This window comes from Parus major, chromosome 27 (assembly GCF_001522545.3).
Source record: "Parus major isolate Abel chromosome 27, Parus_major1.1, whole genome shotgun sequence".
In the NCBI taxonomy this organism is placed as follows: domain Eukaryota; kingdom Metazoa; phylum Chordata; class Aves; order Passeriformes; family Paridae; genus Parus; species Parus major.
This window is the reverse complement of record NC_031796.1, coordinates 1204943-1225341: the sequence shown is the minus strand read 5'-3', so window position 1 is coordinate 1225341 and position 20399 is coordinate 1204943. Positions and strand designations below refer to the sequence as shown.

At 57.2% G+C, this 20399-nt stretch overlaps 1 protein-coding gene across 1 annotated transcript; it reads left to right on the top strand.

The window, feature by feature from the left end:
• The first annotated feature begins 2000 nt into the window (after nucleotides 1-2000).
• Nucleotides 2001-19648, top strand: TNS4 (tensin 4). The gene is made up of 13 exons (XM_033520045.1): nucleotides 2001-2126; nucleotides 8043-8674; nucleotides 12171-12582; nucleotides 12742-13157; nucleotides 13932-14018; nucleotides 14464-14583; nucleotides 14842-14934; nucleotides 15215-15292; nucleotides 15678-15749; nucleotides 16694-16862; nucleotides 17163-17231; nucleotides 17446-17472; nucleotides 18002-19648. The coding sequence occupies exons 2-13, from the start codon at nucleotides 8167-8169 to the stop codon at nucleotides 18129-18131; spliced, it is 2181 nt and encodes a 726-aa protein (XP_033375936.1). The 5' UTR covers nucleotides 2001-2126; nucleotides 8043-8166; the 3' UTR covers nucleotides 18132-19648.
• The last annotated feature ends 751 nt before the right edge of the window (nucleotides 19649-20399 follow it).

The window sequence follows — 20399 nt, the reverse complement described above, 5'->3', positions numbered from 1 at the left end:
TCAAAGCCAGAGGTAAATTATGGTTTTTTCAGAAGGGTCTTGCAATATCTCTGCATTTGCCTCAGCACTGGGGAGCAGTTTGACAGCCCTGCTAGAAACAAACCATTTTCTATAGCAGCTGCTCCCCCAGGCCATCTCCTCATGCTTTGCACAACACAGATGGAAAAGCAGAGAGAAAAGACGGAAAAGCAACGTTAGAGCAGCACAAGAATTGCAATTTGGTTTCCTAAGTGCCAAAAACAGTCACAACCCAGTGCCTTGACAGAGAATTGCATCACTCCAGGACACAGAGGCCTCTTCAGCCTGGGGCCAACACGGGATGTGAACACACAGCAAAGAGCTTTGCTCTGATTCCTGGCTTGCTGAGCATGCTGATGGCACCAGAAGGTGACAGCAGAAGGTGACAGCAGAAGGTGACAGCAGAAGGTGACAGCACCTTCCTTTGGGGAGGCCATTCTGGCTCCACAGGTGAGTCCCACCCAATCCCCACCTCCATGAGCTGGCTGGAGCTGGGCACTGGGATGGGGTGGCACAGCACAGGGTCACTTTGGGTGAGCACTCTGAGCTGTGTGTGCTCAGAGCTGGCTGCAAACAGGACCAGAGCATGGAGACAGCTTGTCCTACTGCCAAAACCTTCTTCTTCCCCCAGCCTTGGTGCTTCCCTGTCCTTTGCAACCACCCAAGCACCCCAGGACAGAGAAAATGCTCAGCTTGAGGGACCCAACCCAACTTCACTCCCCTGTGGCTCCCTCCAGCTGGAGTCAGGCTGATGTGTGTGTGATACATTCCATCCCTCAAGGACCTCATCCAGGTGAATTTTACCAGCAGGAAAAGGAAAGATGCTGGGAAATCACTCCCACTGCAATTCCACAGCCATCACAGATGGAAAGGGGCTGTGCTGGCCATGACAAACTGTTTGCCCTGGGATGTAAGGACAGGAAAAAACAATGGCTGGTAATAAATGAAATGTTGAAAAGATTGTAAAGTGAGATGAAGGAATTTAAGGCAGGGAGTTTATATGGCCTATTTCCTGATAAAATCAGACATTTCAAAGTGTCCTTTCACAGTGTGGCAACACTGCAGTGAGCCCAAGGCATTTATGGGCAGCAGAATAGGCAGTTTCCTTGAAAAAGGATATTTCAGAGACACAGTTTTAAAGGTTGCTCCATGGCTCTGTGCCCACTGACACTGGAAGAAACCCTTGAGCCAAAATGTACAGCAATCCAGGAGGATGTTTGGGGGTTATTTATTATCCCCTGTTCCCCGATGTGGGAATGCTGAGTGCAGCAGTCAGGCCTGACTGCCCTGGGCTGGACACTGCAAACTCGTGTTAGAGACATGGTTACCTTTCAAAATGTTTTTCAGTCTTCTCCAGGGATAACAGTCCAGTGGTGACTGATCACAGACCCTTGGATGGCGACAGATGCCCTTTAACCAGACTGATGATAGTGTCTTTCCCTTTGAACCAATCTCCCTCCTTAAGGCAGCACCTTTGCCACGAGGCAGTGACACAGGACAGGCTGTCCCCTCCCAGAAATGTGTCTGTGGTGCCTGCAGCACTCAGGAGGAGCTGCTACCTCTGGAAAGAAGCAGGAGGAACTCAACTTCGATGCTCCAGCTGGAGAGGAGTCTGTGCTTGTTGTTCCCTCTTCATTTATTGTCACAGCTGACAGAAATAAATTCGGACAGGCTGAAGCACAGTCCCCAGCAGTCCTGCCCCAGCGAGAGGGCCACGGCTGAGAGCTGGGGCTGCTGCTGCTGCCCGGGGGATGCAGGGGCAGGCACAGTCCTTGGCAGCTGTAGCTCCTCACCTGTCCCGAGCGGGTTTCCTCGCTGTGCTCCAGCTGAAAGCTCTGCCTGCAGCCCTGCCGTGCCCAGGGGCAGCCTGGCCCCTCTCCAGCCCTGCTCTGCCCCACAGCCCGTCTGGCTCTTCCCTCTCGCACCACACCTGCGGGGCACGGAGGGGCGGCGAAGCTCGGCCCAGGTGGGAGGGACCGGGCTCCCGTTAAATCCAAGCTCCCAGGGAAGCCGGTCCTTGCACAGACTCACCCTTGTGGTTTATGAGCTCCAGGTGCTGGAGGTGCTGCAGCAGAGCCGCGGAGTGGGGACGAGTCTCTGCAGCCCAGGTACCTCCGAGCGCTGATTCCCAGGGCCATCTTTGCCTTTGACTCTTCCGAGTCCTTTCTTTCTTTCAGTTCTCATGCTAATGCTGCGTGCAGCTCCTATCAGTTCTTCCCTTCCATCACTCGTCTTTCTACTGCTTTGCATTTAGCTGGGGATTATTCCTGTGCCTTGGGAGGAATCTGCTGCAGGGATCTCAAATAAGATGTGGTTGTTCCTGCCCCAGCAGTGCTGCCGGTGGGCAGAAACTGAGCAGTGGTGATCCAGGCTGGGGAAAGCTGCTGGATAATGCTGGGAGCAGTGGTGTGGAATTATGCACATTGCTCTAGCTGAGGTTCTGAGGTTTTCTCAGTAGTCCATGGGGTTTATGACATGAGCAATTACCTTCCTCACCCTTTTGAAGCCTATTTAAGATTTCCAGTGGTGTTTGTTGTCTGTGCATGTGTCCAAGTGCATGTTTCCTCCTGTGCCTCGAGTGAGCTCAGCTGAGGTGAAGTGGCTGGGATTGAGTGTTCCAGTGTCTCCTTCCTCCCCGTGGGAGGCTGTGGTGTGGGAATTGTGGAGAGTTCAAGGCAATGAAAGTGCCACGTGGGAGCAGAAGTGTCAGCGGCTGAGGCAGAGGTTTGTGTGGGGCACCGAGTTACTCAGGGTGTTGTGGTACCACTGAACCTCCTTAAGCCACAGACAGCCAGGAAGGTCAAAGCACTGGAAATGGAGTCAGCAACAAAAATGCCGTGAAACCAAAGCCAGGTTCTGGGCCTCCATCCTTGTGTCAGAGGAGAGGGATTAGGGGAGGATGGCATAGAAGCTGTGCAGCCAGAGCTTCATGTGGGAGCACTGGTATCTGCTGCTGGTGTAGGTAGAGGTATTGGGAGGAAAATGGAGTCTGAGGAGGGGAGGAAAAGGATCCAGTCCCACCTCTACTGCTTGGACCCAAGGGAAGAGCCTGAAGCATGTTCTGGTGCTTCACGAGGTTTCCAGGCCTGGGTGCAGTGCTTTGGAGCAGGCGAGGTGCCCAGGCCAGCACAGATGTTCAGGGCCCTTCTGAAACACCTGCAGTGTGCAGAGCCCCCCTTTTGCAGCAGCTGCCATCCTCTCCCTCCCCTGGGCACCCCTGAAATGCAGGGAAACTCTCTTATGCTGCAGATTCCTCTGATGCTGCCTGGTGAGTCCCACAAGGGCTGGAGGGAGATGCTCTCATGGTCTCAGAGAAGAAACATCCTGGCTGGTGCTCCAAGGAGCTCGTTATTGTCTGTTCCTGTAACTCATCTCAAGCATTCTTAGGATTTGCTAATTTAGCCTATTTTTAGACAGACACCCTGTTCTAAAGACGTTGTTGTCCCTGAGCCTCCCATGTCAACTGCTCACCCACAAAGAGGGGAGGGGAAACTTCTCCTGCTGTGCTGGGACTTCTCTTGGAAACAGGGCCCAGGCTCTGTGCTGATCTTGTACCCAGAGAAGCTCTTGCCAGAGGGGAAAGAGCTGTCCCGGGAGAGGAAAAGGCTGTAAGGCAGTGGGAGGGGGAGCTGCTGGAGCAGCGATTTCAACATTCCTAATGACCCGCCTCCTCCAAAAGCCTGGAGACCCTTCCAGAAGTCTGAAATGTTGCTAAACAAGCAGCACTTCTGGAGGGCGGGGGGGTCCTCAGGGGGGTCTCTGGGGGTGGGTGGCTCCTGCTGTGGATGCTCTCGGCTTGCACTGGAGGGTTTCTTTTTCCCCACCAAAACCTCCTTCACTGGCACTGCCCATGCGGGCTCTGCCCCGTGCTGCGGCTCCGGGGGCTGCTCAGATACCGAGATGCTGTCTGGGATTTCATAAACGCTTCTTTTCCTTGCCGCTGAGATTGCTAATCGCTCGTGTCTGAGCGAGGGAGGAGGCTCTGACAGACTGTCCTTCTCCCTCGGCGTGGGAGGGCAGCCCCTCCTCGGGCACCAGGTGCTGGAACCCCCCGGAGCTGGGATTTATTAATATCTGCCATGTGATACCGCGGCTCTCCCTGCTCTGCGGGGAAAACACATCATAACCATGGGAACTTCTTTTCCTCAACCCCCTCAGCACGCCCCTCTAATCCAGGCAAGTCGCCCGCAGCCCTCGCAGCGATTAAACAGTGTATAATGAGCTCTGGAAATCCTGGGTGTCCCAGCAGTTCCCTCTGCCCTTCCTGGCGAGGGGCTGTGTAACAGGCTTGTCATCGGGAGGCTCCCAGGGCTCACGTTGCAAGGAAAAACAACCAGACTTGGCAGCTGGCTGAGCTGTTTTGGGGTCTGCGCAGACAGGGAGCGAGGCCGTGTCCCGGCTCGAATGTCTGAGCTGCAAATCTCCTCGCTGGGACACCCAGCGTGCGGCTGCCGGCGATGCTGCGGGGCTCTGCCCTTCCCCTGCCCGAGCCGGTGCCAGGGCAGAGCCGGTGCGGGGGCTGGGGGGTCCCACGGGCTCCCTGAGCTGCCGCAGACGAAGCGGGAGGGACTTTGCTCGGTGCGGATCCCCGGGCTCGGCCCGTGCCCGGCGGCTTTGGGAAGGGCGGGTGGTTATCGAGCAGCCGGGGTGTGGCACAGCCCTGGCCCCAGGGCACCCGGCTTCTCGCAGCCGCGCCCAGGAGCGCCCTGCAGCCCTCCAAACCCAGCCCCGCACCTCCTGCCCCGCCTGGGTGCTGCGGTCCCGCTCCTGACACCCCCAGCACAGCTTCTTTTGCTGCCTGCAGCAGAGCTGGGGTTACTGGGCTGAGCTGCAGCTCCAGCCCCACAGCCTGGGTGTCCTGGTACAGCTGGCAGGTCCCTCACTCAGGACGTTTCTAGGAGTGTCCATCTGCATGTGAAATCTGTGACTCGTCCCCTTCTGCTTAGAGAGAATTGTGTTCCACAGTCTGCTTCCAGTAGCAGAAACTCTGCAATTTCCAGTCTGGATGTGTTTGTGCCAGCTTATTTCCATCTCTTTCTGTGCTAGCCTTGACTTAGCTGAGACAACAGAGCTCCTTCCCAGGAATTTCCATGCAGTTGATCTCCCAGCCCTGGCTGAACCAGCCTGTCCAGGCATGGCTGCAGTGCTGGGGTTCCCTCTGCCAGGGCTGCCCTGAGTGTCCCAGAGCTCTCTGCTGCTGCCACAAGCCCAGGGCACGGCTCATGGCACGCTGTGGGGATGTGTGGTACCTGTGCCCACACCTGGGGGACAGAGCCAGACCCTGCATAGCCCTCGCTGGGCCTGTGCATGGGGACACTGCCGTTCCCAGTGGCTCTGGGGAGGTCCTGATATCTGTGGCCAGTGTTTGCCCATCCCATGGCTGTGCCATGCTGGTGGCCAGCAGCCACCCTGTGATTCACCTCCTTCACCTCAGCCCTTCTCCTTTGCTCCTCCAAGCACAAGACCCCGCAGCCAAGGCCCAGAATTCCTGTGAGGAGCCCGGGAGACCTCTCACTTCAACCCAGGGAAGGGAAGGGAAGGGAGGAGAAATGAGGTTTGGAGGCTAATTCTGGCAGCATCACACATGAGAAAGATCAAAAACTCGGGGCAGGAGTACAAGAAAGGAGGGAAGCTGTTGCGTGCATGCTCCTGGAAGCCCTGACAGCCCTGGTTCATGCATCCTGCACGTTATTTCTGTACCTACTTAAATTAAAACCAGCCTTTTCTTGCAGATGCTGACTGGAGCCAGGCAGTTCTTCTCCCCAGGGGAGAATCCAATTTTCACTCCATCTCGCTTGTGTTTTTGACCTGGAATGACTCTTCTTTTTATATTTAACAAACGCTCCCTCTGAGCCTTGTACCACACTGCGCTTCTCACGCAGAGCTGGCAGCGCTGTGGCACAGGGTGCCCTGAGACAGGAGACCCTGGGTGGTTTCCCAAGGTGGGCACCTGCTTACCTGGGCTCTGACCACCCCCAGGCAGAGCTGTGCTGTCACTCCACCAGAGGGGACACGAACTTTGTGGGCAGAGCCCTGGCACAGCCCAGCCCAGCTGCTGTGGGAAAGAGCAGGGTCCTGCTCCTGTGTCCACTGTGCCCTGGGCTTGGGGTCTGGAAATGGCAAGGAAGAGCCACGTGCTGGTGCTGTGGCCATGGGAGGGCACCATGGGCTGTGGCACTGCTGCAGTCAGAGGAGGGACCCCACCTCCTGCAGCCCCTCACCCACCTGCACCCCAATTTCTGGTGGATCCCTTCACAGCTGGTTCCTCATGGGGATAACTGGCCCCAGAGTCAGTCCATCTCCTCTGGGAACTGGGACAGACCTGGCTCCAACAGCATAGCCCCCAATTCCCAGAGGTTCCCACCTCTAGGAATAATTAGCAACAATTCAGAGGTGCCTTGGACCTGTCTAGTTCTGGCTGCAGAGGTGCTTCCCTTCCTGCAGCACAGCCCTGCTCCCAAGCCTTTCCTATGCCAGTCCTGTAACTAAAACCTCTCAGAGGCTCAGGAGACACGGCGGGGGCCGGGCTGACAGGAAGGTAAATGGGCTTGAGGTATTTATTCACTCCTGCAGCTCTCGGAAGCCCTGGAGAGGGATTTACCTGCCGTGACTCGCCCGGGGCCAGGTGCTGACAGCAGCAGCAGACAGCAGCGATGTTTTGTTTCTAATTCCCTACACTTCATGAGCCCGGGCTATTCCGGGTGTCTCTCTAGCAAGATGTGGGGCTTCTCCGGGGTTATATAACTCAGCCAGGCCACGGCTGCTCTGTTTTGAGCCACCCTCCGTACTTGCTCTCAACACCTGGCGGGGCAATTAGTCACCGATTACAGTCAGTGACGCAGGGCTCCAGCCCAGCCCACGGGGCTGAGGGACCGGCTGCCTTGGAGCAACGTGTCTCGTTCCTAATCCTGTGACTCCATCGTTAATCAGCCCAGGATAAGGGAGTAAATAAGTCCGTCATTGGAGACTGGTGTAGGAGAGGATAAATATTTTCTGAAGTGTTCCCCTCTGTTTGCGAGTGTCACACACCAGATCTGTGTGGGATGTGGAGAGGGAACCCTGAGCCGTGGCATTAACTCCGGCCACCAAACCTCTGGATCTCTGGATCCCCTGTGGTCCCCACCAGTGCCTCCTCCCCAGGGAGCAGAGGGGATGGGCTGGTGCTGACACGGGGAATGTGCTGGGCCTGGATGTCCCCAGCACACCAGGCTTGGCTGCCACATGGGCACAGAGGTGGGATGGGGTTATTGTCCTCATCCCGAGCCAAAGGAGTGAGGCTCTCTCTGTTTGGTGTCCCGAGGGACAGCTCCTGCCAAGCAGGAGGGGGGCAGCAGCTGGGGGAGCCCCATTTGATCACTGATGCTGCAGGACAACCTCCCCACCTCCAAACAGCATCCCAAGACCCTCTTTCCCAGACTCCTGAGGGAAGCTGACCTCATTCCACAGGGCTTTATAATGGGGAATAAAAAAATACTTTATGCCTAAAGCAAAGCCAGGGAGTATTCAAAATGTATCTGCAGTCAGATTCCTCGAGCAGCACCATGAGTGAGGCAGCAGCCACGTCCACAGGCTCCACACTCTCACTGTACCAGGAAAACAAAATCCTGGATTAGCTGTACACCCACTTGCAGGACACTGCCCTGGCAGGCAGCTCCAGCTCTCTGCCCTGCAGGGCTCCAGGCTTGCTGCCTGTCCTTGGCTGGCTCCCGGGGGGTCAGGGTCCCATGGGAAGGCTGTTAGAGCCTTCATTTCATTCTTAATCCAGAAAATTAGCAAATAAAAGCAGGATTCCATTTTAGGCCTTTGAATCCTGAAAAGCTGTTGCCAATGACTCCTTCATGTGCTGCACTGTGGCACCGGGAGCAGAGGCTGGAGGGGGTGGAAAAGCAGGAAGAGGGTGACTTGTTTTCATTTGAGCTGAATTCCAGCTTTCACTCCAAATCCCCGTTTTTATAGACTTTTCCGCTGAAGTCTGCTCCTGCCCGGGGCATGCCTGTGTAACCACTCCTCTCTGCATTCCTCAGATTCTTATTCTGCTGGAGACTGGAGTGAAGACGGGGTCTGAGGTCCCTGGTGGAGGAAGGAGGCGAGGAGGAGGAGAAGGAGGTTTCCCTTGGCCTCTAAGCTGCGAAACCGGAAAACCAAACCATGTCACAGGTGATAGAATCCCACGTGTTGCGTGTTGGACAGACCGTGTGTATTTCCTCACCGGAGGAAAGCGAGAGCCTGCGCCCGGTGGGGTACCCGGGCTGCTCCGCGCTGCCGGCCAAGTACGTCTACTACTCCACAGAGACCTGGACTGATCCCCGCTCCATGGTGCGCCCCAAGGCTCCCCTGCTCCCCAGCACCAGAGCGTACGGAGCCCAGCCCGTGTCGGAGCACGTGGCTGCTCACACGCAGGGGAAGAACCAGCAGAATTCCTCCTTGGAGAGAACCCCTGCCCCGTGCCAGCCGAGCGGGGAGGAGAACACCGGCACAGACCACGAGGCTCAGCCCATGTCTCCCTCCCTGGACATAACCATAGAGACCCTCAACCAGATGATCCTAGAAATCGATCCGACCTTCCAGCCGCTGCCGTGCAGGCCGGTGCAGGACGCAGCCCAGCCTGCTCAGGGCGGCTCTGCGGCCACCGAGAAGCCGGAGCCGGAGGCAGTAGGTGAGGAAAGGCAGCGCTCGGGCTGTGGAGACAGAGAAGCTCCCACCTGGTGAAAACCTTCTGCCAGAGCCTGGGGCACAGGGGTGGGGCACACGCCTGTCCCCTGGACCCACACAAGGTCCTGTGCTCCTGGGGAGGCTGGAAATGGGTATCAGGGACATTCCCCACTGTCCCCACGGGGTTCAGCGTGGAGGACTGTTCTCTGACATCAGGGTTAAGGAGCAGGACAGGCTGTGTATCCAAGCTCTCCCTAACTCTGGTGTTTCCACGGCCCTGGTCTGATTGCTGTTGACATCTCATGTCCAGACAGCTCAAAGGGCTCCAGAAGGAAAGAGGGAAAACAGCCTTTAGTTCTACCTGATGTTCATTTCCCTGTGTTTGGAGAAAACAATTCTCATTACAAATGGGACTTGCTACTCTTGGAAAACTTCTAATCCCAGTTGTCACCAGCAGGGACTGGCCCTGGGCTCTGGGTGCCCAGTGAGGACCCTGCTCTCCTCAAGGGCAGCAGAACCTTTCCCAGGGTCACACTTGACCTGTGGGAACCCATGGATTTGCAGCCAGATTTCCAGAGCCCTGGGCTAAGGTATCAAGTGTTGCACAACCATCCCATTTAAGTGTTCCCAGTTCTTTTGCCAGGGAAATTTCTTTTTCCAGGGCTTGTGCACTCCCCAGGCAGCATACCTGGCATAGGCAAGGCACCAGCAGCACATACCAGCCCTGTCTCTGCTCACAAGTGCCTTATGTGAACCCTTGTGCAGCTCTTCCCTGTCATCCCTGCAACCCAAGCTCTAATTTGCGAGCTGCTCCTGATCCAAGTATTCCTGCCTGGGCTCTCCTGCTCGTTTTAGGTGTTCAACACCTTGTGCATGGCACAGCCACAGCGTGTGGGGAGCTGACACTGCTGGCAGGACAGGTCCAGGGTGGTTCAGGTGCCTCAGGTACTTCCCAAAAGCCTTATTGCCTGTCCCTGTCTTTTACACACAGAAATACCTTGACAATCAGTCCTCAGGCTTCTGTCCACAGCAAATGTGAGGATGTTAAAGACAAGAAAAAAATTCAGTTCTCCCTGAGCCCTCATGCAACAAGGATGTGAGCCCTCAAACACGAGGACAGCGGGGCTGGAGAAGGATGAGGTGGCACAGGACAGGGCAGCAGCCAGGCAGTTCCAGAGCAGTGTCCCTGCTTCCTGCTGGGATGGACAGGGTGGCCTTGCAGATAAAATACCGTGACAAAGTGCAGATTCAGCTCTGGCTGCTCAGTGCCTGACCCATTCCACTGCCCCGCTCCATGCTCGGGGGCTGGAGCTCCAAGCAGCTCCACAGGTAACGTGCTGGTGGTCTGGAGAATCTGGCTCCAAGTGTGGAACTGAACATCTGGAAAGCTGGCCAGGAATTGAGTGGGAAAAGCCTCACTTCAGCTTTCATTTTCTTTTAACAGCTCTTGGTTTTTTTACACAAACTTCCTCCCATGAGGCAGTGTCCCTGTTCACTCACCTCCTTCTCCAGCCCTACAACCTGTGCCCTGATGTGAGGGTGGCAGGGACTGATGGAGCCCAAGAGAGGCAAGAGGGGCCTGTTCTTGTCTTGTGGAGACCACGAGGAAGCTTTAAACATGGCACTCGATCCTGATGGGTCCCTTCCAACTCAGTGTGCTAGTTTTAAAACCACCACACTCAGCACAGTCTGTCATTCTGTGAAATGCTGCAGCAACAGGAGGCACGTTCATGAGAGGCACTATTCCCTCTGGATCCTTCTAGTTCCTAGAGGAGAAAGGAGATCTCAGATCTCGGCTTGCGTGACATCTGAGCTCTGTATTTGTGGCACTTTTGCCACTCCTTGATGCTGGAAAACTTGCCAAGGTCTTGAGCAAATATTTGAGGTTTAACCACAGGTGATAAGAGGAGCAAAGGCAGAGAAGTAGGAGGTAAAAGGCCTCATGAGCCTGGTGCACGGATGCTTGTCAGTCCTTTAAAGCACAATTAAAATCCCCATTTCTTTCTCCTTTTGGGGAGACGTTGACAAAAAGCATCCGGCCAGCATCTGGCCAGCTCAACTGCAAGGGTTTGTGCCAGGACACGTGGCCACAGAGCTTCCCCCAGGCTGGGCACTGGAGGAGCTGCTGCTGGCAGCCAGGCTGTGGAGGGGAAGGCTCTGGCTCTGTCCTGCCTGATCCAGCTGTGTTCCCACTGGGACCAGCCCTCCTGGCTCAGCCAGCACCTCCTTGGTGCTCGTGGCTGGCTGTGTTTATCCAGTCTGGTGCTGGGATGGGCCCAGAGAAAGGGCTCAGGGAGTAACTTCTGTAAAGCCATGTGCTTTTCCTGCTCATCCAGCTCCATGCCCAGAGCTCAGGCTGTTGCTTGCAGTAGCCAAGGCCAGAAGCTCCCGCACAGCAGGTCCATCAGGACCTGTCACACCCTGGGCAGGGAGCTCAGGGCTGTCCGAGCAGTTTGCTGCAGCAAAAAGGATTTTCCCTCTCTGAGAAACACCTTTGAGAAGGGGAACTTTCCTGAACTCCATGGCAGGGCAGGAACCAGGCGCTGGAAGCAAAGCTGGGCACGTCCAGACTGGAAGGGAGGTGCACACCTCTGGCACTGGAGTGATTAACCACCAGAACAGCTTCCCTGGGATGTGATGGATGTGCCATCGCTGCAAGCACTCAAATCAATCTGAATGTCTCTTGCTAAAAGGCCTCTTCCAGCTCAGCCAGCAATGCTGGCTTTGTCCAAGGGAGCCAGGACGTGCATCAGGCACCCTGGTGCTGGCTGTGAGGTTCCACTGAGGGTTTGGAGATGCTCTGTCAGAAGGAGGGGCTGCCTCTCAGCACCAATGGAAGAGAGGGAAGAACCCCACAACAGGACACAGGCACAGAGACTGCCTTGGAAGTTAATTCTCTAGAGAGATTTGTGCAGGGTGGGAGAAAGGAGGAGGGAGCAGCCCTCTCCTGCCGGGTCTGGTCCTGCAGTGGACACCAAGAGTGTTGTAACTGCCCCTGTCCCACGTGGATTTCACTGCCACAGTGTGGATGGAAGTCCAGCTGTATCTGGGGCCAGGTGACATCCCCCTGCTCCTCTGCCCCGGGTGTGCAGGGCCACCCTCCGAACCTGACGTCACCCTGGGGGGAGCAGCCAGGTGTTTTTCTCTTGAGTCAGGTACAAACAGAGCAGCTGCTGGAGGGAACACCCACCTCTGGCTGCAGGTCTCAGCAGGTCCTGGCTGGGTAATGCTGGCAAGGGGGGTCTGAGCAGCCAGACGTGACCGCACGTAACCCCCTTCCCTGGGAGCCTGCCAGCACCGGGGGGTCACCTCACCTTGGGATCTGTGGGGCATCAGCCCTCACAGGCCCTCAACAAAGGGTTCTGCTGGACCCCCAGCCCCACAGAGCCAGAATTCACAGCAGGAAGAACAGACACACGTTCCTCACAGAGCCTTGCTAAGGACCCCAGCTTGCACACCAGACCCTTCATGACCTCCTCTCTGTCTCTCTGTCTCTGCAGACATCAAGTACATAGAGCTGACACCGGGCAGAGCCACGGGGCCCGACCAGCCACGGGGCACCCCCAGCCCTTCGGGCACCCCCTTCTCCAGATCCCCCCAGGCCAACAGCTTCCTGCCCCAAAAAGGGGCGCTCGGAGGCAAATACAGCACCAGTGACAGCGTGGTTTTCTCCAGCCCAGCCGGACCCTCCAGCCCGCAGTCGGCCGCCCTGAGCTGCAGCACCAGCACGCCCTGGCAGTGCCTGGCAGGACACACGGACACAGTCTCCTACAGCCCCGGGGCCCTCAGCACCTCCCCAGGTGTTGACAATCTGCTGAAGCCCTTGCAGGTGTTGAGGGCCCGGCAGAGGGGCAGTTGGGTGTCCCAGCTCTCCACGAGCCCTGGCTCTGACACCAGCTACATCCTGGGCAGGTAAATGCCACCTGTGCCTGGTGGAAGTGGCACAGGGCAGTGCCCCAAGTCCCTCATTCCTTGGGCTGGGAGATGATGTCCTGCAGAGCTGCTGCAGTGGCTGGGACGGTGTCTGTGGGTGAACAACCCCCTGATCTCTGCTCTGTCTCCCTCCTGCAGCAGCACCCACTCGCTCCACAAGGAGGACTCGGATGCTTCGGCCGCTGCCTCCCCGTCCCCCGTCAGCTCCCTGGGAAGCCCCTGCTCTCCTTCCTCTGCCATCGTGTCTCACTCCAGGGAGGCTTTTGGCCAGAGCCCCGCACAGCCCCGGGCAGGCAGCTCCCCCAGCACCGGCACCTCCCTGGGCCAGAAGGGCCAGGCCAGCAGCTGCCCCCCCTCCATCCTCACCTCTGCTGCCGACATCCCGGTGCTGCTGGTGAACGGGTGCCTGGAACAAGGGGATGGACCCCCTCGGCTGGCCAAAGCCCCCCCCAGCTGTGGCACACAGCCCCCCGTGCCCGGCTGCAGCCCAGCCTCGAGGCTCGGTGGCCTGAACAACGCGCTGTCAGCACCAGCACTCAGCTGCCTCTCGGACAGTGAGTCATGGGCAGGGCAGGGAGGAGCTGCAGACCCCAAAACCTGCTGGGAAAGGGGGAGCAAACCCCATTTTGCTTTAGCAGAGGATGAGATGAGAGGCTGTGGGTGAGAGCTCCTTGCTCCCCATGCTCCAGGTGGTCTCCTGACCCTGGATTAGCCACAGCCTTCTGCCCACCAGCATCCTGGGGCATGGGCTCAGCAGCCAGGAATGCTCTGCTCCCTCCAGGAGATGCAGATGCACCTATTTATAGTACCTGAGAATGAGAAACATCCTTCAGTCCTGTTTGCTGCCCCAGACCAGGCTGGGAGGAGGGGTTGGGGTTCCCATTTGCTCTGAGGACACCAAAAGGTACCAGGGTTCACCAGGTCCCTCATTCAAGAGCAAACACTGGGGCTATTGTTCGCTGGAGGAGACGAGCAGAGGCAGCTCTCGGGGCAGAGGGTTTTAATTGGGATCCTTATGGAAATAGCAAGAGGGTGTGTGGGTCAGATCCTGGTGTAAATCCCATGGTCCAGTGGATTGTGCAGGGCTGGACAGGCTGGCACTGCCAGGGGATTCCATGTGACCCTCTCTGCACTACATCACAGCCTGCCAAGAGAGATAATTACATGGAGAATGAGCTATTCTGAGGAGTGGGGAGGAAAGGATTCAAAAGGATTGGAAAACCTTCAGCCCTGGCCGGCCTGAGCGAGAAATGTCTTTGCTGGGCTCTGCCATCGGTGGAGCTCCTTCAGGTTCCTGCTGGCCTTGACATCCCTGTGGTCTCTTGCAGGTCCCCTGAAGGCAGGGCAGCCCACCATGAAGTTTGTGATGGACACTTCAAAATACTGGTTCAAGCCAAGCATCAGCAGGGACCGAGGTGAGGCAGGAAAGGCTCCACAGGTGTGAGCCCACCTCAGTTCCCTGGAGTTCTCTGGTGTCCCTGTGGGGACTCAGTGGGGGCAAATCAAAGCCTACTGGGGGCTGATGGGTGTGGAGGGACCTTCTCACAGGTTGAGGGGGGGTGGCACAGGAACAAGGGCTGTGCCACGGCCCCTCTGTGCCCTCCAAGTCCAGCAAAGTTGTCACACAGCATGGTCTGGGCAGGGGCTGAGTGTCCTGGGGACTGCAGGGACCATGGCACCAAGCCAGAGCCCTGCAGGGACGCTGCAGCTGGTGCCACACAAGGGGGGTGTGTGTCCTTGGCACACGCTCCAGAGCTTTTCCTGCCGCTGCCAAGGAGCAACTCCCTGCAGAGCAGCAGGGCACAGAGCAGGGGGTCCCACCTGCTGTGCTTGGCTGAGCCCCTGCCTGTGCTCTGACAGCAATCCAGCTGCTGAGGGACAAGGAGCCGGGCACGTTCCTCGTGCGGGACAGCACCTCATTCCGGGGCTCCTTTGGACTGGCCATGAAGGTTCCTGCCTCTCCCTCCGACAGCCAGACAGGTACAGGGGTGCAAACGGGGGGATTGCTTCCAGGGTTTAACTGAAGCTACTCAAACTAAAGCCAGATGAGAAGCCACAGGAGTCTGGGAGGTGCTGGCAGCGAGTCTGTGGGTGCCCATTTCACTTCTCACAGGGGCTGGCACCATGGTGGTGGCACAAAACAGCTCCAGTGATGCCCTGGGACAGCACTCTGGGGTGGGCAGGGGTGGCACAGTGGCACTGGGGCAGTGCTGATGCTGATTATGGTCCCTCTTGCAGGCAAGGAGAGCAGTGACCTCGTCCGGCACTTCCTCATCGAGTCCTCCACCAAAGGGGTTCACCTGAAAGGTGCCAGCGAGGAGCTGTACTTTGGTAAGGACACTGCTGCTGCCCACAGCAGCCCTGGCAGCCCCAGGAGCTGCTTCCAAAGCCCCTGGAAGCACCAGCCAGGACCTGGCGAATGTGTTGCACACCTGCCAGCACAGGAACCCCCCAGCCCCAGGTCCTGCCTGCACTTCCCTGACAGTGAGACCTTGGCAGTGGCTCCAAAGCAGGAGCATGAGCTCCCTGGGACACTGTTGCAGGCTGGAGGTGTGTGGGTGGGGGGTCTTCCAGGCACCAGGCCCCCCCCAACTCACAGTTCTGGTTGCAGGGAGCCTCTCTGCCTTTGTCTACCAGCACTCCATCACCCCGCTGGCGCTGCCCTGCAAGCTCAGCATCCCCACCCGAGGTAGGTGACGGGACACGAGGGGAGCTCCGAGCGGCCCCTCCGGGCAGGTGGGAGCGGTTCTGCTGTGGGGAGGGGTCTGAATCCCCCCGGGTGCCTGCGGGGGGCTGCTCCCCTGGAGCAGGGACCTGCAGAGCTGACCTGGGGATGGGATGGTGGTGACTCCGTTCCTCTGGGGATGGGGAGAGGCCAAGGGAAGCAGGAGTGATGAGAGGTGAACAGAGCCTGGAGAGGGAAATGAAGGACAAATAAGTTAATTACTGCTCTAAACCCCTGCAATTAGAGTTGTCCTGGGCCTTTGAGCCTCTTGTGAGATAAGGAACGGCCAAAGAGGTGACCAGCTCAGCCCAGCCTGTGGCATCACCGCTCCTGCTTGTCCTTTGTGCAGATCTCGCTGATGGAGAGGACAGCCCCGACTGCGCCCCCGAATCTGCGCCGTCCCTGGCCAGGAAAACTGCAGGTGAGGACAGGAGCTGGCTGCTGGCCCTGGGGACAGCCTGGCTGGAGCCTTGGGGACGCTGTGACAGCAGCAGATCACCCCTGTGCAGTGGTGGGCACTGGTGTGACATCCCCCTCAGCCTCCCCACAGGGCTGGAGATACCTGCAGGATTTCTGCAGGTTTTTCCCTGGGCTGCAAGGGAAGCTGATATTTTTAAGGAAAGGAGACTTGGGGTCCTCAAGACGCTTGAAAACACAGTTCTTGAGCTCATGAGGTTGATAAAAGACCCCTGGTTTCCATGGTTTAATGAGTTCCTGATTTTTAAGCCTCTATGGGCTTCAATGGGGGTGGAGCAGCTGGAGCTTTAGGAGAGGGATGGGCAGTCAGGGGCTGCTGAAGGGATCTTATGGGGGAATGACAGGGAAGGGTCTGTGCACCTCAGCCTGGGTGGGCTCCAGGTGAGGGCAAAGAACGAAGGGCAGGAGACCACACGGACGGGTCACAACGCAGGCTGGGGAGCTGGGGAGTGCTTTGTTTTGCTGGAAATTCTGAAAAATCAGTTGGCAGGCTGGAAAGTTTAGTTTGACCCAGCACAGCCCTTTAAACAGCTCAATCAGCCTGAAATGTCATGTTTTAGGTTGGCCTTCAGCCCTTCGTTGGCTTGGGGTATTTCTGCTTTTCATTAAAGGAAATATGTAATAAACAGAAAAAAAAGAAAACAGCAAATGTGACATTTAGAAACGGGAAATTAAATACTTTGACTTTTACAACAATTAGTGCAAAGAATTAAAGTAAACCAAACTAAATTAGTGAAGAATTTCTGAGTCACCAAATCTTTTAATTTTCATCAAAACAAACCTGACCCGGGTCTGTGTGAGGGATCTGCAGGATGGCCCCTGGGACCCAGCCCTGGATCTGGCCCGGGTCACACCCGCACTGAGCAGGGCCCTGTGCTGTTCCTGCAGTGTGCAACGTCCTGTACCTCAATTCTGTGAACGTGGAGACGCTGACAGGAGCCCCAGCCATCCTGAAAGCCATCTCCTGCACCTTGGAGCTGGAGACACTGCCCACACCCACCCTGGTGCACTTCAGGGTGGCGGAGCAGGGCGTCACGCTGACCGATGTGCAGAGGAAGTAAGAGCCCAGGATGGGTCAAGGGGGTGGCCCAGGGGAGGTTTCCAGCTCTGTCCTCACCTCCCAGCCTCAGGAAAAACTTACCTGGTTGGACAATCTCATGTCACAATCCAGGGATGGACTGGACCCCTTAACAAGGGGTGCTGGTGGTATGGCAGGGGTGGGATGCAGGAACCGGGGTTGGGATTTTGGGATGCCTTGGGATCCTCAATCTCCCACAAGCACAACAGGGCTTGGATTTGTGAATTTGTGTCCTTGCCCAGGTCCTTCATTTCCTAACAATTCCCTCTCCTCTTCCAGGGTGTTTTTCAGGCGACACTACCCCTTGGCTACCATCAGGTTCTGTGGGATGGACCCTGAGAACAGAAAGTGAGTTTTGGGCAGCTGTGCCTGTCAGAGCCACCTGCTGTGCTCCCTTCCCTGTGGTTCCCGGTGCCTCTGCACCACTTCAGACCCCAAATCCCATAAAACTGCCCTGGGCACGCTGTGCTGGGGTGGATCTAAACATAACCCTTGGCTTTGCAGCTGATGGAATGAGTTAAACATCAGCCTTTGAGCAACTCCAATTCTGTTCTTCCCCCAGGTGGCAGAAGTACTGCAAATCCTCCAGGTAAGAGCAGGAATTTCCCACATGGAGTGGGGGGCTGGAATCCGGGGGAATGGTGCTGCTTTGGGAAGTAGTTGCATTGCAGAGCAGCAAAGAATGAGCTTAAAAACGAGAAGGGGATGTGATAGAAGTTACCATGGTGGCAGGATGAGGCGTGGGACTGATGGGTGAAGCTTTGTGGGGAGAGGGTTGCTCTGTAGGTTTGGATGAGAGGTTTGGCTGAGCCCAGTTCTCCACATCCCCTTGTGCAGAACCCCTCATCCAAATCCCACAGCCTTCCCAGGGACTTGTGCTGGGCTCAGGAAGTGAGTTTATATCTGGCTCTACCTTGTGCTCAAGAATCTTTTCGCAGCTGGGGAAGCCTTGCCAAAAATGCTCCTCCCGGCTGCTTGGCTTCCAAGGAAACGTGATTGGGGAGCGGGCCAAGGTGGAATTGCTGGAACTGGGATTTGGCTTTGTGGCTGGGCTGGTTTCAGCCTATTCCTTCAGATTCCTGGATGCAAACTGAATAAGCCTCTTTTTTTTCTCAAAGAATCTTCGGGTTCGTGGCCAAAAACCAGGCAGACTCGGAGAACCTGTGTCACCTGTTTGCAGAGTACGACACCGTGCAGCCAGTGTCCCTTGTCATCGACCTGCTCCGCCAGCTCCTGCCCAGCCTGTAGGGACAGAACCCTGGGACGCTCAGGGCCAGCAGCTGCCCACACTCTGCTGAGCTTCTCCTGCTCCCCTTCTGCTTCTGGGTTGCATTTTGGCAACAGCATGTATTTAGACTTTTTTGTTACGCACCGTCACGTCAGGAGTCTCAGCTAAAGACTTTCAGCTCTGCTGGGATGAGATGCTCCTCCAGCCTCTCCGTGGGGCACTGGCTGCCCTGGGGAAGGGGCAAGAGCTGCCCAGGAGGGACGGGAGCTGTGCTCTCTCTGGAACCACTGTCCCCCAGCTGGACCACAGTGGGGTTTCTACCAGCCATGAGGTTCTCTGTTCTTGGGGTGTCTGGGCTGAGGGAGGTCAAGGAGCTTGGCTGAGCTCCCATCACTGGGGACCCAGCCCTGACGCCCCAGTGCTGCGGGAGGGAAAGTCTGGGGAAGGAATCACCCCCCTGAGCAGCACAAAGAGGCAGCTTTGCAAATCAAAGTGTATAAAATGACTAAGTCCTGCTGGAAACCTGCTCCCCTCAAGGAGCATCCACAGGCAGGAATGACAGAGCAGTGCATTTTTCCTGATGCTGGGAAATTCTCCTGCCCTTTTACGCAGCGCAGGGTTGCGGGCGGGCTCGACCTCCCAGCATTGCAGAGAGCTGGGAAATAAATGGTGACATTTCCATGACAGTGAAACATTGGGTTTTTGGAAATGACTTGCCTGAATTTGGGCCGGATTCTCAGATGACGTAAATTGGCAGGGCCTTGAGGAAGACGGTGCTGCCGTGATCTGCAGCAGCTCAAGGGTCAGCTCATGCTGCAGCTCAGAGCAGAACGTGGCTCTGAGGACACCACGCTCTTCTCTACCTTAGTTCTCATTTGATGCCTCTGTGTTGGTTTAATTTTGGCCCCCATGCTAACGAGGCCTCTCAGGGGTATTTTCAGTAAAGCAGTAGAACATTTATCCTGCCACAGGCACCACAGGGATGGCAGCAACAGAGACACTCGCTCTGCTCCAGAGCAGCTGAACAGATGCACCCATGGCAGAGCCCTTCTTCTGCAGCCAGGCTGTGGAGAGGCTCCAGCTGCGGCCACTCTTGGCAATGACCAAAACAGATATTGGGGTCATCATGGGGGGCACATGGGGCTCTGAGAGGACACAGGAGCAGCTTTGTCCCTCTGGTCCCTCTGCCCTGTGCTCTGCTCAGTGATCCCAGCACTGCAGGGTGAGCTCAGGAGCTGGTGCCCAGGGGATCCAGGAGCCTCTGCTGTCCCCATCGTGCTGCAGGGACCAGGGGGCTGCAGCTCCCCAAGGTCACAGGCAGCTCAGGCTGTGGGACCTCAACCCTGAGACCCTGGGGCAGGCCCGGGACCCCCAGAGCTGGACTCTGTTGTGGTTATTGTGTTGCTGGTCAAGATCAGCAACTGGGGGTGGGGACGGGCAAAGGCTTTGGCTCCACACGGTGCTTTGGGGGGGTTGTGCTGCCTGCCCCAATGCCAGCCAGCCCTGGTAGCCACCAGCACAGGGCCAGGACACAGGGCTGGGCTCCAGGAGGGCTGGTGTCAGCCCTGGTCCGGTGGCCAGTCTGCCGTGCCAGCAGATTTCTGCGCTGTCTGTATTGGCTGGAGCCGCCTCCAGCCCCATCCCAGCCCATCCCACAACACCAGCACCGCCGGCCACCCGGCTCCGGTAACCGGGGCATCGGGCTGGCGCCAGCCCCGGATGGCACTGCCGGCCCCGGGAGCCACCGAACAGGGACTCAGCGAGCTCCTGGGCCGTGACCCCGGGCAGCACTGGCTGCAGACACTGGGAGAGAGCCAAGCCATGAGCGGGAAGTGTGCGGCTGTCAGAATTCCTATGCCTGGACATCTCCCGCCCGTATCCTGACACCCTCCCAAATCACCGAGCAGGGCCAGAGATGCCCGGTGCACCCCGGCACCAGCAGCACCTGCACATGGGCTGCGGCTCATCAAGGCTGTCAGCACAGCCTGGCCACGAGCCCATGTCCCTGGAGCAGCCAGTGCCTGTCCCTGTCCTCTCCTGAACTTTGAAGCCAGTCCAGGGTCCCCTCCCCAGCCTGGCGCCGTCTGCGGTGGTGCTGTGACAGTGACAATCCTCCCAGTGGCACCGCTGGAGACTCTGAGCTGGGAGTCACAAGGAAGCAAGAAAACATTTGTTTCCCACCCCATCCCTGCTCAGTGAAGTTCTTCCAGAGGCTTGTGGACTTTTGGGTTTCCAGGGCTGCTGAACCCCAAACCCAGTGCAGAGCCAGGAGACCAAGTCCTTGTGCA